Source organism: Triticum urartu, chromosome 3A (genome assembly GCF_056163025.1).
Source record: "Triticum urartu cultivar PI428250 chromosome 3A, HENAU_Tu73, whole genome shotgun sequence".
Lineage (NCBI taxonomy): Eukaryota > Viridiplantae > Streptophyta > Magnoliopsida > Poales > Poaceae > Triticum > Triticum urartu.
Window position 1 is genome coordinate 687,056,832 of NC_141875.1, and position 15,175 is coordinate 687,072,006.

Sequence of the window (15,175 nt, forward strand, 5' to 3'; positions counted from 1 at the left end):
GATCAGTACAACGCCAAAGATGGCACAGCCGTTATATCGCCAACACCATGACCAAACTACGACACTTACATCACATACAATGGCGCAACCTAAGCAACACAATGGGAGTGACCCGATACAACTCGAACTAGGGCAAGCGTCCAACCCGGGCATAAAAAATAGGGAAAGATCCTCTGCAAGAGCCTGCACAATATAGCCCGACACAACACTACCCCAACCACGACTACCATGTCAACGATTGCTGAAGTACAAGCAATACAGGGACATAACTGCCATCAGCCTAGAGCCAACACTATTTGCAGCAACATAGGCAAGACATGACGGATACAACATACAAGAGGCCACCATCTCAACGCCGCCAGGCTAGCCTCCATCCAGGCCATAGAAGGAGAGTCATGGGGGTGAACATGCAAAACCGGAGGGGGCCAGCGACGACCAACCAGGGGCGCCTGCGAGGAAAAGGCAACATTCGCGCAAAACAAACACTGACTATCAGAATGACCACCAACTTGAACCAACCAACTGACTGGAGGATGGCGTGCCCTCCCCTATGGACCATTACAGTGTAACTCCAACAAATAAAGGAGAAGAATATGAATGGAATATTATGGTGGAGCCGTGGAGGGAGCACCATAGCAGGCGCAAAACACTTATTCTAGCAAAAGGACACCTGATCTGGCGATGGGACACCGAGATCATGCCAACGATAATGACAACATGCAAGGATGAGGGGGTGGTTCGCATTTATACATGAACTTATTTTTTTACCCAAGCCTGGCCTTCTAGAGCTTTTTGCATGCCACTGCTATCTATATTCACCATTGCGCCATCCTTAAATTGTTTCCTTGGGGTCCAGCACAAGAAGACCTAGCTGATATGTACTGCAGTGTGTCAATCAGGAAAAATATGCTAAGTGCATACAGTGGATGCATTTCCGTGTACCTCCAATGTCCAACATATTGCACCTGCCACCTTAACTCATACTAATTGGCAATTCATCAGCTTTTCATTCTTTCTAGTTTAGGTGCTACAATCCTGATAAGATGCAGACGGTCAGGAGGCTATGTGAACATGGCTCCATAGAAAGGGTGTCCTTTATAAGGGTTGATCGGGTTTATAACAGGAGAAGTTGGTGAGCGCATTAGATATCCATAAATTAATTGTAAAATAGAAAATAAAGTCTTGAGATTTATGCCTTTCTATTCAATGGTATTTGCGTTATGTGTGTAATTTTGATGAGGCTAGTCATAGTGGGAGTAACTTAGGTAGTAACATGACACATCCCAAGACAAATTTGCTTATGTGGCATGGAGTTAATGAGGGAAGAGATGCTTGTGGTAAGGCTGGTCATAGTGAGGAGTATCATATACTAGTATCATGCATATGATACTAGTGTATGATACTACATTCATAGCGCAAAGTATCATAGGTAGTCTCATTTATTGCCATGCATGACACATAGTAGCATAACATTTATTATGTTACAGTATCTACCTATGTTACTATAACCATCTCTTTCTTCTTTAATTACTTGCCATGTAAGCATATTTGCGAGTCCCAAGTGCATGTTACTACTACTTATGTTACCCCCACTATGGCCAGCCTAACATAATATGTTACCGTAACATAGCACACCCCGAGGTAAAATGAATCTATGTCTCAATTAATGAAGCCTTATATGTCGGCTGCGTGCGCTCCTCTGGCCAGGTCTTTGGCCGAGTGGATGGGATGGGGGCGGGACCGGGGGAAACCCTTAGCCGTCGGCGGAGGCCACGACAATGGCGGCGCCTTTGCTGGGCGTCGGTTCCCTTCTTGGAGGCCTTGTCGAGGTCCTCTCCTATCTTTCACTGTGCTCTCCTTTTGGGCGAAAGCTCTAGTTCCCCTTGTCGGCGACGGCGTCGTACCCTCGTTGTGCTCCTTCTTGAAGGCGTCGCCTCGGATTCCCGGAAGCACGGTGGGCGCTTTGCGGTGCGTGTGAGGTGTTTGGCGGCGGCAATGTGTGCAACGTTTCATCTATTCTACCGCCGGTCTTCATCTTGTGGTAGCGCTCCTTTGGCTTGGAGATGGACTGGCATAGGTGGTCGTCGTCATTTGGCGTCATGGTGGCGTCGATGGCGGAGGAACCTGCCAAGGTTGGTACCTCAATCTGCTCTGAAGATGGACAAGTGGAAGATGGTGGCGACGACACATGTGAGTGCGTCGGACTAGATTGTGCCCCAGACCCGGTATGTGGCTCGGTCGGGGCTTCCAGCTTTAGATGTTAGGCTTAGGTGAGAGGACTGGGTATATGGCCCAGCTTGCACCCCTTCATCATATGGATAGGAGTAGCGGCATAGGTTGCCAAGATGGCGGATTCAGACATATTGTTGTACTACTTTGTAAGGTCCTCGAGAATAATCAATAAAATGGCCGCATGCATCTCTCAGATGCAGAGGCCGGGGTCATCCTCCTTTTCTAAAAAAAATATGTTACCATCCATATGTTACTACCCATTATGAAGGTAGTAACATGGACTAGTAACAAAAACATGTTACTAGTCTAAGTTACTCCTCACTATAACCAGCCTGATGGGGAATTTGCAAAAGTATATGTGTTTAATTTGGTGACGATTAGTCCCACCAATAGGCGTCGAGGGTGAACCCAAAAGTGATTAATGGGGAGGAACTTAGGAGTAACATCACATACTCCAATACAACTTTGCTTATGTGTCACATATTTAATGAAGAGAGAGGTGCTTGTGGTAACTAGCTAAATTACCGGAACATCACACACTCCAAGAAACAATAAGTCTATAACCTAATAAATACATTATTGCATGACACTACATAGATGTTTCTACCCACTGTGGAGGTAGTAACATAGTCTAGGGAAGTGTGTAAGTTACTAGACTATGTTCTTGCCCATTGTGACCAGCCTTATCATAGCGGTCAATGTCCCCCCATGACGCAACTCTGTCTACATCAACGCCAGAACTTCGCCAGTTCCAACTCACCGCCAGCATGGTGGCCCACATCGACTTTAATTGTCTGCACATCTTTCATAGGTGCACAGAAACATTTTCTGTGACGTCCTAGCACTCTAAAGTACACTTAAATATGTTTCAATGAGCACGTTGTTGATGATCGTGTAGATAATTTGGGTGAACCTAATCATAGACACCCTCAGCACCTTCACAATGACGCTACCAACCAATACCTCGTCTGGTCACCACGATGGATACAAGTCGATCCCCATCGGACAAAGTGACATGCGATATTATAAACAAGTTTTGTTGTAAACCAATCTGTGGTTGGATGGTTAGAGGGGCAGTAGTATCCTCATGATGGAAAAAGAATCGTCACCTAAAATCATTTTATGTGATGGTGGCTGTCACAAACTAATGCCAGCTCGGGCATCTTAGGTGACAGTTCGGTCTGATTTTAGGTGACGATTTTCAGTGTCACGAGACATGTGCATGTCCGGTGAAGATTTTTAGTGTCAGTAAAAATCTTGGACGGGTTAGTGAAGGAAATATATAAATACAATACAAAAAAATTGGTTTATGAGATTCAAACCCATGAACTCGCACATTTATACATGTTGGACTCCACGCTTTGCCGCTAGGCTAGTGTTTCATTAGTGGTAATACTTTGTAGCTCAATTTTCATTTAGTATGTAGAATGGCACTACATGCACATTTCAGTGAAATAAATAAAACAGAAAACGCCTTGCCTTGAAACTAGTCTAATTAAGAAGCAGACCACACATGTCAGGTCTTATTTTGAAACATCCAAAGGAGAAATAGGTGCTATTAATGAGACCTGAACCCTGGCCATGGGCCTCATGTGGAGGGAGAGAGGTTTACTACTGGGCTAGTGTTATAGTATGAGTGATAACTTTGCACCTCAATTTTTTTTTGTAGTATGTCCAATCTCACTACATGTGCATTTCCGTGAAGAATAAACAAGAAGCATGTTTACTTGAAATTATCCTAATTAAAAAGTGGACCCCACCTGTCATGTTTTATTTCCAAAAAAAGTGAAAGAAAAGTATGTGCTACCTATGCGATTTGAACCCTTGTCATGGGACTCATGTGGAGAGACAAAACACTGACCATTTTCTCTATGTTGCCTTGGTGTTCAAATAAATGAAGTTATGCTACTCGAGTGCATATGTTATTAAGACGTGCAGGGTTTCGGCCTCAAGGCAGCTTCAAAATGAAAACTTTTCAGCATGAAAGTTTTTCGCCTCGTAGAAACAAACAACTTAGCTTTTCTAACCACCTTAATCTGATATCACATGCAATCTCCATAGTCGATACAATGTGATAACCCTTGACGTGCGCAAAATTCTGGACATTTGCCTGAATTTAAAAACATCTGCGTACGCAATATTGATACTTCTGCATGTGCTCATGTTATGGGTTTAGCAGATGGGTGAAAAAGTCACACGCGAGTTATGAAATCTCTCCGTGTACTTTTCTTTGAATGGGTGGAGCTACTAGGAACGTGTTTGGTAGCCTTTCTGAGCGAGCCTAGCCTGTGGATCCTGGCTCAATGAAGCCTGGCTGAGATAAAACAGGCAGAAAACTAACATTTGCACTTCGTTTGGTTGCCCGCATCTAGTCCTCTTGCATTAAGGGAGCAATTTTGTCATAGAGTTTGGTTGCCCACATTGGCTCGGCTCACGCAACTACACGGTGTTTGGTTTCATGCAACACATGTTATCTGGTTACCTCTTCAGCAAGGTGGTGAGGTTATCAGCACACAACAGCGTGAAGATAAATCATACACACACAACAGAAGATAGTTATAAACCATAATAAGCCGCAGTTTTAAATACAATGTCACACTTAAATATATCAGTTCAAATGCAAAGCAGTACGATAAGAAACTAAACCATCTGGAGCATAGGAAGGGATGTCCTAGATGTTCACGGCGAAGGCATCGTTGTGCCTCCCGCACTTGGTCACCACTTCAATGCCGTTGTCGTTGAAGATGATGACCTTGAGCGTGTCGGGAGTGAGCAGCTTGAGCGTCACCATGTAGCTGATCCTGATCTGATGGATGACGACGAAGGGGTCCCAATCCTGATCGAGGCTGACCTTGCCGTCCATCAGCCGGACAGTGGCCCTCCATGAGTAGTCGGTGTTCGTCCTAAGCTTGAACTTTCTCAGCACGGCCGTGAAGTGCTTGGTGAAGTCTAGGGGCATCAGGATGCACTCAAGCTGAGGGGCAAGGATCACCTTGCGGAAGTGGATTGGACCTCCCTCCTCATGGTAGTGGTCGTAGTTACGGCGCTTGCCGCTAGGGGGCTCCTCTGGGACCATGCCATCATCCATGGCCACCTCCTCAAGCGTGGTCGGCACAACCTCCATGGGCGGCACCACCTCCTCCTTCTCCATGGGTGGCATCACCTCCTTGCCCTTGTTCTCAGTGTCGATCTGCATTATGAAGAGCGCACAAAGTTCCAAGGTTGATCGCCATTAAAACCTATCGCCCATATATCCCCTTTATTTACCCATCCTCACGGTCACTACTTACCCATCATCTCACTCAGTTATCTCTCTGTCTCTCACCGTTCCTTCTATCCATTGCCATGAACTCCAGCAATAACTCCAACCCCTTCCCTTGGGGCATTGGATGGAGGGATTTCTTCCTCGGGTGCTCGCTCGGTGACCGCACCAAGTTCGAGAACACCATGGAAGTCCGTTCGAACTTCAGCAACATGGTAGACATACACAAAGAGTCAGAGGTTGTCATGAAAAAGGCAAGGCCGAAGGAATTGAAGAGGATGATTCCTGACCCAACAAAGGGTGCTATATCAGTTGGCATCCTTCGCTGGGCCATGAATTAGGCCCACTCCAGCGATGCTCGATAGAGGTCAAGGTAGGCTAAGTACACAGAGTACAGGTGTCCTCACGACCATCATGTCGCAGCGTACTTCCGACAAGGACTATGGTGGCGGTGGAGGAGGAACAAGAAGCGACGGCGATGGAGGTGCAAGAAGAAGTTGCGGTGGCGATGGTTGTAAGGGCGTCGAAGCCATGACACTGAAGCATGCCAATCGATCTGTACTCCGGCGAGGAAGAAGAAACGGTGGTGCAGCTCGAGGAGAAGAACAAGGGCAAGGGCACCCGCTGCTCCAACCGCGTCTAGGGTCGCCGAGGCTAAGATCTAGGACTATTGTGTAAGATTTACCCCCAATCCCCATTACCCTTGTACCCAATCCCGATAAGTAACCTCAAATCCATTGGTACTACAAACTCATGACGATGTTATGATCACTCCTATGGCTATTTACCCTGATTCCCCATTCTCCTAACACGGATCAAACCTAAATGCGAATCGAATAGGAATGAGTATGTGAGGAGGTGAAAAGAGTGCTTACTGCCATTGCCGAAGAGTGGGAGGTGATGATGCGGATGCCGGTGAAGGGGCCGGAGGTCGCCTAGTTGTTCTCCGATCTACTGAAAGCCACCACCCTCGGTGAGTGGAGAGAGGGGAGAGGGAGTGGTGAGGGGGCGGTCAGGGTAATAACAGTTGGCGCTTCAGGAAGTGACGCGGCTTCTCCAATTGGAGTATTGAACTGTATCTCCGGTTGGGGACGTCAGGACGACGCCAGCCCCCAGACCAGCCAGCATTTTGGAGCCGTCGAAGTGCATGATCCAATTGGAGTATGCGCCGTACTCTTTAGGGAGTTCGGCTTCCGTCCATTCGGCGACAAAGTCGGCCAATACTTGCGATTTAATGGCTCGCCGGGGTTTGTATGTTATGTCGAACGGGAGGAGCTCAATGGCCCATTTGGCAATCCGGCCCGTGGCATCGCGGTTGTTTATAATATCATTAAGTGGCACTTCTGAGGCTACTGTAATTGAACACTCTTGAAAGTAGTGTCGCAGCTTCTGGGATGCCATGAATACCGCATAGGCTATCTTTTGATAATGTGGGTACCGTGATTTGTATGGAGTGAGGACAGTGGATACATAATATACCGGCTTTTGAAGAGGGAATTTATGTCCGTCCGTTTCTCGTTCGACGACGAGCACTGTGCTTACAACCTGATGAGTTGCCGCAGTGTGCAACAACATTGGTTCGCCGATGTTTGGCACGGCCAGGATTGGGTTGGTTGCCAGTATGGCTTTTATTTCTTCCAATCCGGCTGTGGCAGCGTCCGTCCACTCGAAGTGTTCGGTGCGCCGAAGGAGACGATAAAGGGGTAATGCCTTTTCTCCTAAGCGGGAGATAAAGCGGCTTAGAGCCGCCACACATCCGGTTAATTTCTGTATTTGTTTGAGGTCCGTTGGGATAGCCAACTGTGACAGAGCTCGGATTTTGGCCGGATTTGCTTCAATTCCTCTACTGGAGACAATGAAACCCAGGAGCTTTCCGGCTGGTACACCGAAAACGCATTTTTCCGGATTGAGCTTGATGTCGTATGTTCGGAGGTTGTCTAATGTGAGCCTCAAGTCGTCTATTATAGAGTCGACGTGTTTGGTTTTGACGAACACATCATCTACGTATGCCTCTACTGTTTTGCCGATCTGTTTCTCCAGACATGTCTGAATCATGCGCTGATATGTTGCGCCGGTGTTTCTGAGCCCAAAAGGCATTGTGTTGAAACAGAAGGGACCGTATGGTGTGATAAATGCCGTTGCGGCTTGGTCAGACTCCGCCATCTTGATTTGGTGGTAGCCGGAGTATGCGTCGAGAAAACACAATGAATCGTGTCCTGTGGTAGCATCAATAATTTGATCGATGCGGGGGAGGGGGAAGGGATCCTTTAGGCAAGCCTTGTTGAGGTCCTTGAAATCGACACATAGGCGTCAGGATTTGTCCTTCTTTGGTACCATCACCAGGTTTGCTAGCCAGTTCGGGTGTTTTATTTCTCTAATGAATCCGGCCTCCAATAACTTGGCTAGTTCCTCTCCCATAGCTTGTCTCTTAGGTTCAGAGAAACGCCGAAGAGTCAGCTTGACCGGCTTGAATCCCTTTAGAATATTAAGGCTGTGCTCGGCCAGCCTGCATGGGATTCCTGGCATGTCTGAGGGGTGCCAGGCGAATATGTCCCAATTCTCGCGCAGGAACTCTTGTAGTGCGGCGTCCACGGCAGGGTTTAACGGTGCCCCGATGGAGGCTATTTTTGTAGGGTCCGTTGGGTGGACTTGAAATTTGACTATTTCATCCGCTGGTTTAAAAGAGGTGGACTTGGATCTCTTGTCAAGTATCACGTCGTCCCTGTCCACTGTGGAGCGTAGCGCAGTTAATTCCTCGGCCGAAAGGGCTTCGGATAATGCCTCGAGGGCCAATGCGGTTGTTTTGTTTTCGGCGCGGAGTGTTGTGTCCGGATCACTAGCGAGAGTGATGATTCCGTTGGGCCCGGGCATTTTGAGCTTCATGTACCCGTAATGGGGTATGGCTTGGAAGATCGTGAACGCCTCCCGCCCTAAAAGGGCGTGGTATCCGCTACTGAACGGGGCCACTTGGAATGTAATTTCTTCGGACCTATAGTTCGCCGGCGTGCCGAATACCACATCTAGTGTGATTTTCCCAGCACAGCGTGCTTCCCGACTGGGGATGATTCCTCTGAAGGTTGTGCTGCTTTGCTCAATGCGGTTCCAGTCTATTTCCATTTTTTGAAGAGTTTCCTCATAGATGAGGTTTAATCCACTGCCGCCGTCCGTGAGTACTTTGGTGAGTCGAAAGCCTTCCACAATTGGACTAAGGACCAGTGCAGCTGGTGCTTGGGCTGTTCGGAATTTAGGTTTGTCACTGGCATTGAAGGTAATAGCCGTGTCACTCCATGGTTTTATTGCTGCCACGTGGCAGATTTCGGCAAGGCCGCGGAGTGTTCGCTTGTGCCTATTATTTGATGTGAAGGTTTCAAAGACTGTTAATACCGTATTGTTATCCTCGGGATGGTGCTCTGTGGCATATGGGATGAGAAGATCCTCGCCACTTTTGGCCACCTGCTGGAGTACCCAACATGCTCTAAGGCTGTGTGTTGGTATGGTATCCGCTGTACTATGAATTTTGCAGGGTCCGTTGAGCCATCCCTCCAATACGGTTCCACGCCCTGTAGAGGGTTTTTTCTTCTTTGTAATTAACTCGGGTGTCTTATGATAGTGCACCCTTTTACTTCAGACTGGGTGTATATTTGGAGCCGGATTATCCCAAAATTTCGTTTCAGTTTTCTAGGCGCTTTCCATCGCACAATACTTTTGTACTATGGACGCCAAGTTAGCGAAGCGTGATATGTCATGACGACTTATGGCGTTAAGGATTCCCTTGTCCGTGCAATTATTGCGGAAAAATGAGACTGCGTCTTCCTCGCGATAGTCCTTAACCTTGTTCATCACAAGGAGGAATCTGGCCCAATAATGATGTACTGTTTCCTGGGGCGCTTGCCTGATGTGGGAAAGATCGTTTATGTTTGGGTGGGTGGGTGGATTTGAGTCCGAACCCTTACCCGATCTGAGACCCAGGGGCCGAGGAGTTTCCAATCTTCGAAGTTCGGATTCCGGGGTGTTGCCCGATAAGTCTGGCCCACCGCCTGACTCCAGGTTCAGGGCTTGGGTGATGTCCTCCCGTAAACGGGTATCCGGCTGGGAGAGCTCAGGAATCCGGACATAGTTAGTCCTCAAGATAGAGGAAGAATCGCTGCGTTGTTCCTCCACCACCGCAATATGATGGGTGACCGGTGGAGAGTTAATCTCCCTTTGATCGGGTTTAATCCCAATCCGATCATAGTCCGTAGCGACTCCCAAGGCGGCGATGTGATCCAAGAGCTCATTTAGGGATGAGAGCTCCACTGGATCCATCTGCTCGGCAAATTCCGAACCGACGTGGAGACTGTTTTCGATGACCCGAGAAGTCATCGTCGGTGCAGCAACCGAACGGGCGGTCATGATGAAACTGACTAGCCGGAGAGTTTGGCCGACAGCCAGGGCTCCCCCGGCGGTAATGTTGTTTTTAGCAACGAGACGAAGCATCCTTCCTTATGGTGACGACACAGTGGAACTCTCAATGAAAGCACCAATGTCGGTGTCAAAACCGACGGATCTTGGGTAGGGGGTCCCGAACTATGCGTTTAGGCGGATGGTAACAGGAGGCGGGTGACACGATGTTTACCCAGGTTCGGGCCCTCTTGATGGAGGTAATACCCTACGTCCTGCTTGATTGTTCTTGATAATATGAGTAGTACAAAAGTTGATCTACCACGAGATCTAAGAGGCTAAACCCTAGAAGCTAGCCTATGGTATGATTGTTGTTGTTGGTCCTACGGACTAAACCCTCCGGTTTATATAGACACCGGAGGGGGCTAGGGTTACACAGAGTCGGTTACAAGGAAGGAGATCTACATATCCGTACTGCCAAGCTTGCCTTCCACGCCAAGGAGAGTCCCATCCGTACACGGGACGAAGTCTTTAATCTTGTATCTTCATACACTACTAGGAAAAAGGCTACTAGCAGCGCGGGTAAAATGGCTATTAGCAGCGCGGGTACCCGCGCTACTAGTATCGTGCTACAGCTCATAGTTAGTAGTAGCGTGGGTCAAACCCGCGCTACTACTAACAAAGTTACTAGTAGCGTGTGACACCCACGCTACTGCTATTTCGTACCCGCGCCACTACTAACGAAATAGTAGTAGCGTGTCCATACTACCAACGCTACTAGTATCCTAAATACCAGTAGCGCGCAGTTTTTTCCCACGCCACTACTAAATAATTTATAATTAAAAAATAAAATCCACCAATTCCATTTTATGCATACAGTTCCCAGTAAACACAATAGTGAGCACTGCTGGGCTCCTATTTCATGGTTAACCGGAAACCGAAGGAAATAAATCAGCCAAAAAACCTCGTTATGCATTGCTACTCACAAATGACCACTTCAAAGAACATGCAAGTATCTATGTCATTAACAATTGCAGACATAAGTTTCTTTTTACTACAGTTGTTGTATGTACTATCACACAGTTCCTCATTCTATTCTCACTCAATAATAAGAAAAATGAAAAGAAAAGATAGAGATAATCTGCCGCAATTGCACTTCGGTGTCATGGATTCAGTCTACCGCTTCAACATCTCATTATCCTGCAGCACTCTGTGGCTATCTTCTACCTATGAATAAAAACAAACCTTACTTGTCAGAGAAGCAAATGTGAAACCTTATTACAACATATATGCTAAGTCGCTAACCCATAGAGACAGCTAGAACAAATGTGAAAACTTTCCATGTTGCCGAGTAAGTATATGAGCACCCCTCAAAACATTAATTAGCAAGTACTTCACACATACAAACTTGTACAGAAAAAATAACACTTCCGAATTTAATTGGCTTCAAAGATTGCAAGGAAGGCATACTGATGAGCTGCAATGCAATCTTCAATGTTCAGTACTTGTACACACTATGCTCCTGCGGTGCAACCCCTAGGTCATGTGGCTTCACAAATTCTACATTGTATAGGACATTTTTTAGCAAAGGGTGAAACTACATACATATACATCTCAAATCATATGTAGTATGTGTCTAGTCATCCTACGATTGCCCGAGCTCAAAACTGTATTTCTTATAAAAACTTTAGATATACACATTTTGAAAATCAACCTCGGTGGAATAACATAAGATTGCATTTAGATTTTCGAATTAAACATAGGCATATCTCATAGTTTAAAATAAAGGCACTCAACAGAAAAGTGCATAAAAGATTTCAAAATAACTCAACAAGCTGCTTCAGCTAGCATCATAGGAGGGGATGTACATGTATAAAAATTGAGAGACCAAAGACCAAAGACCTTGTGGTCTCTTTTTCTTCTCTCTGCGAGAATTTACTGTGGTCAAAACAGCCATGCATAAACTTGGAAGATATACTACAATGGCTCAATGCCTCAATGCCTAACGTTCTCTCTTTTAGGAGATTTTATAGTAAAGAATACAAGCTGCCTCTGAACATAAGGAGTCGGCAGGAATATTTAGTGTCAGAGAGCTGTCTAGAGCACCTATGTTAATGCTGCCCATACAGTTGATTTAACTCTTACTAGTTCTTACTAAATTTACATAATCTGGGAAAGTTTAACCGACAAAAATGTGAGGCAATTAATAGCATCTTTAGTTCAGCAGAAGGATCCTACTAGTTCATCTACTGAACTTACATAAACTAAATCTTACTAGCTCAATCAGAATACTATGGTTTCTACAAACTGTACTTTTGAGTACTGTGAGGTGTTTGCCTAAACCAACAACAGTAGTTTCATAAATCTGCCCGTGTTGGAGCATGTGCATATATGTAGGATGTCTTTTTATTTTGAACTAATAGAATGGATGCCGGTGGTATCTAGGCAATAACTGTAGCACTCATTTGCTCATACAATCATTCAAAATTCAGAAGTAGAAATAGAAGCTTATGCAGTTGCCGATCAACCGTAGCTAATGGACTATAGAATTCACTGCTCCTCGCTTGTGATAAATTAGGCTAAAAAATTGCATGTTCAATTTTGCATCAACCGAACTTAAGAGAATGGAGAAACCGGACCTTGGGCTGTAGCTCTTGGCGACGTATCTCCCGACACCAGGGTTTATCCCACCCACCAACCTACCTTGGGCTGTAGTCATCGGTGTCATTAGCATATCCCACCCACCAACCTACCTGAAAATGAAATTGGCTAGAGTCAAACCCAACAACGCGTGCTGCAGGATGGCATCAAAAGCCCACTTGATGGATTATCTAGTGTTTACAACTTTGGCCATATCTGGAACAAACATGTGTGTATTCTTTTGCATATATAAAGGATCAAACAACAGAGGAATTATCACTAGCCATGGTTTGTTATTACTTATATTAGGACCAGCACCTTACTTATATTACACCTCATGGATAGTTGTTCGGCAAACAGAGACCACGCTTTACATGATGATGTCCCCTTTTTGCTGAGCTTTTACAAAAACAGGTACTCAAATTTGACATAATTTCTCATCTTCAGATGTCAATCCCTTTTGCTGGATGTTTATTATATATACAAAACAGCACAACGGTACACACGCAACTAGGACGATCATGTTTAGGTACAAATATAGTTTGCTGGGTATTAAGGAGCACCATGGACTGGAATTCCTAACTGAAGATTCACAAAATCAAGACCAGCATGAAGCTAATTGAGCACTTGGACTGGAACAATGCACTCACACATGGGCGAAAGCTAACGAGGCAAGAGCTTACGGCAAGATGTATGTCCAGAACTGCTTGTCCTTCATGTGGCGTGGGCACAGATCATAGCGGACCTTAGCGAGTTCCTGCAGGGATCACAAATTATAGTTTGAGACCTAAGAGCCATCTCTGTCTTGGGCGAAGCGGAGGACGAGATCCGCGGGAGACCTACCTTGGCTCTGGCGAGCACGAGGACGGCGTGCCGCTACTGCCAGTCCAAGAGCTCGGCCGCCGACTCCGCGGATCCTCCTGCGACAAAGCATAGCACCGTCAGTAATCGAGAGGGAACTAGCAGGGGAGCGGAATCGAGAGGGGAGGAAGGAGGGGGTGCCTTGGTGGAGCTGGAGGGGAAGGACTTGAAGGCGTCGGGAGAGAGTGTCCGGAGGAAGTCGAGAAGCTGCAGCGTGACGCCGAGCTCCTCCACGTCCTCCTCCTTCCCCTCCGCGGCGGAGGGTTTGCTTGGGCCGGTTCCGCCGTTGCCGCTGCCGCCGGCTTGGCGGCGGAACGGCCATGGGAACGAGGAGAAGGCCATCGGCGGGCAGGTGGGCTGGGACGGGATGCGGCCGGTGACGGCGATCTGATGGATACGAGATTCGTCGGCGAGCTCGCTGGACTGAGGGGGGGAGGGCAGCGACGCGAGACGGGGAGCGGCGGCCACGCGACCGTCGGCGTGGCGCACGCAGCGGGGGATGGAGGTGGAGGGGATCTGGATCGGGCGTTGGTGGATTTTTTTAGACAGATGTGGGTTGAGTGGTGTGGGACGGTTGCGGGTGGGAGTGTATCCAGCAGGGGTGGGTGGCGTGGGAGACTAGTAGTAGCGCGGGTGTCTGACCTGCGCTATGGCTATCCACGTAGTAGTAGCGTAGGTTTTACAACCCGCGCTACTACTACGGCTGGTCCCAGGAGGCACGGTGGAAATAACTTAGTAGTAGCGAGGGGTAAAAACCCGCGCTACTACTATCAGGTTATTAGTAGCGCGGTTTTCTCAAGCTCGCTACTGCTAATTAGCAGTAGCGTTTGTTTTTAAACCGCGCTGCTGCTAAGATTCTGTGTATAAGGTTTTCCCTAGTAGTGATAGTCCAACAGTCCGGCCAAAGGATATAGTCCGGCTGTCCGGATACCCCCCAATCCAGGACTCCCTCAATGGTGATTACTCATTAGTTCTTCAGTTCGTTAATCATTTAGTGATACTTTTTCAGTCCCAATTAGTGTATTAGTCTGTAAATTGATTAATAGATTTTCATAGTTTCTTATTTCAGTCTGTCTCATCGGTTAGCTAATCTAGTTTTCAGTTTGCAAAGTTTTACTTTTGACTTTTAGTCGTTGTTATTTTTTTGTCTTAATTTTCATGCTTTTATGTCTATGTTTTAGTCATAGTTTCTTATTCCAATTAGCAAGCTGATGAATAGTCAGTTAGTTTTCAATTTAGGTTATTAGTGATTACTTAGTAGTCATGTTTAGTCATCCATTAGTTAGTTCATCAGTATCTTCAGTTAGTCCAGTGTGTTCAAATTATCACCTCATTTACTTTAGGCTACCACTCACTCGATGTATAGGTTATAATTGTATTTATTTTCAGCCTTTCATCTTCTTCGAGTTGACCAGTCCATATTGTCTCCCTTAACTGTTAAGTTCTTAGGCATTAGTCATGTTTAGTCATCTATCAATTAGTTCATCGATATCTTGAGTTAGTTCGGTGTGTTATGTTAATTAGTTCAATTCCTTTGGTATTCATTTATTTACTCACTTCTTCCTTTAGTTTATATTCCATCATTAATTCTTATAATTATCGGTGTTTTTTGTCTTCTTTTCACATTCTCATTTTGTGCACTATCTCACTAGGACAATAAATGAATTAATATAGGTGGTGTGTAGGGTTTTCACTATTTCCTAGATATGTACTCTTCACAAATCATTATTTTATTATTCATGCACATTTTATCCATTCTATTTTTTGTCATTCATTCATTCATCACTATTCACTTATCAG

At 46.1% G+C, this 15,175-nt stretch overlaps 1 protein-coding gene and 1 pseudogene across 1 annotated transcript; both read right to left on the reverse strand.

Annotated features, from left to right (window-relative positions):
* Positions 1 to 4,903: 4,903 nt before the first annotated feature.
* Positions 4,904 to 5,401, reverse strand: LOC147981611 (putative B3 domain-containing protein Os03g0621600). Its single transcript, XM_087517180.1, has one exon. It carries the CDS (start codon positions 5,390 to 5,392, stop codon positions 4,904 to 4,906), a length of 489 nt encoding a protein of 162 aa, XP_087373306.1. The 5' UTR covers positions 5,393 to 5,401.
* Positions 5,402 to 13,092: 7,691 nt separating this feature from the next.
* Positions 13,093 to 13,717, reverse strand: LOC147981612 (uncharacterized; annotated as a pseudogene).
* Between the last annotated feature and the right edge of the window lie 1,458 nt (positions 13,718 to 15,175).

Coding starts and splice junctions, on each gene's coding strand:
- LOC147981611 (XM_087517180.1), bottom strand. CDS start 5,392: ATGCCACCCATGGAGAAGGAGGAGGTGGTGCCGCCCATGGAGGTTGTG.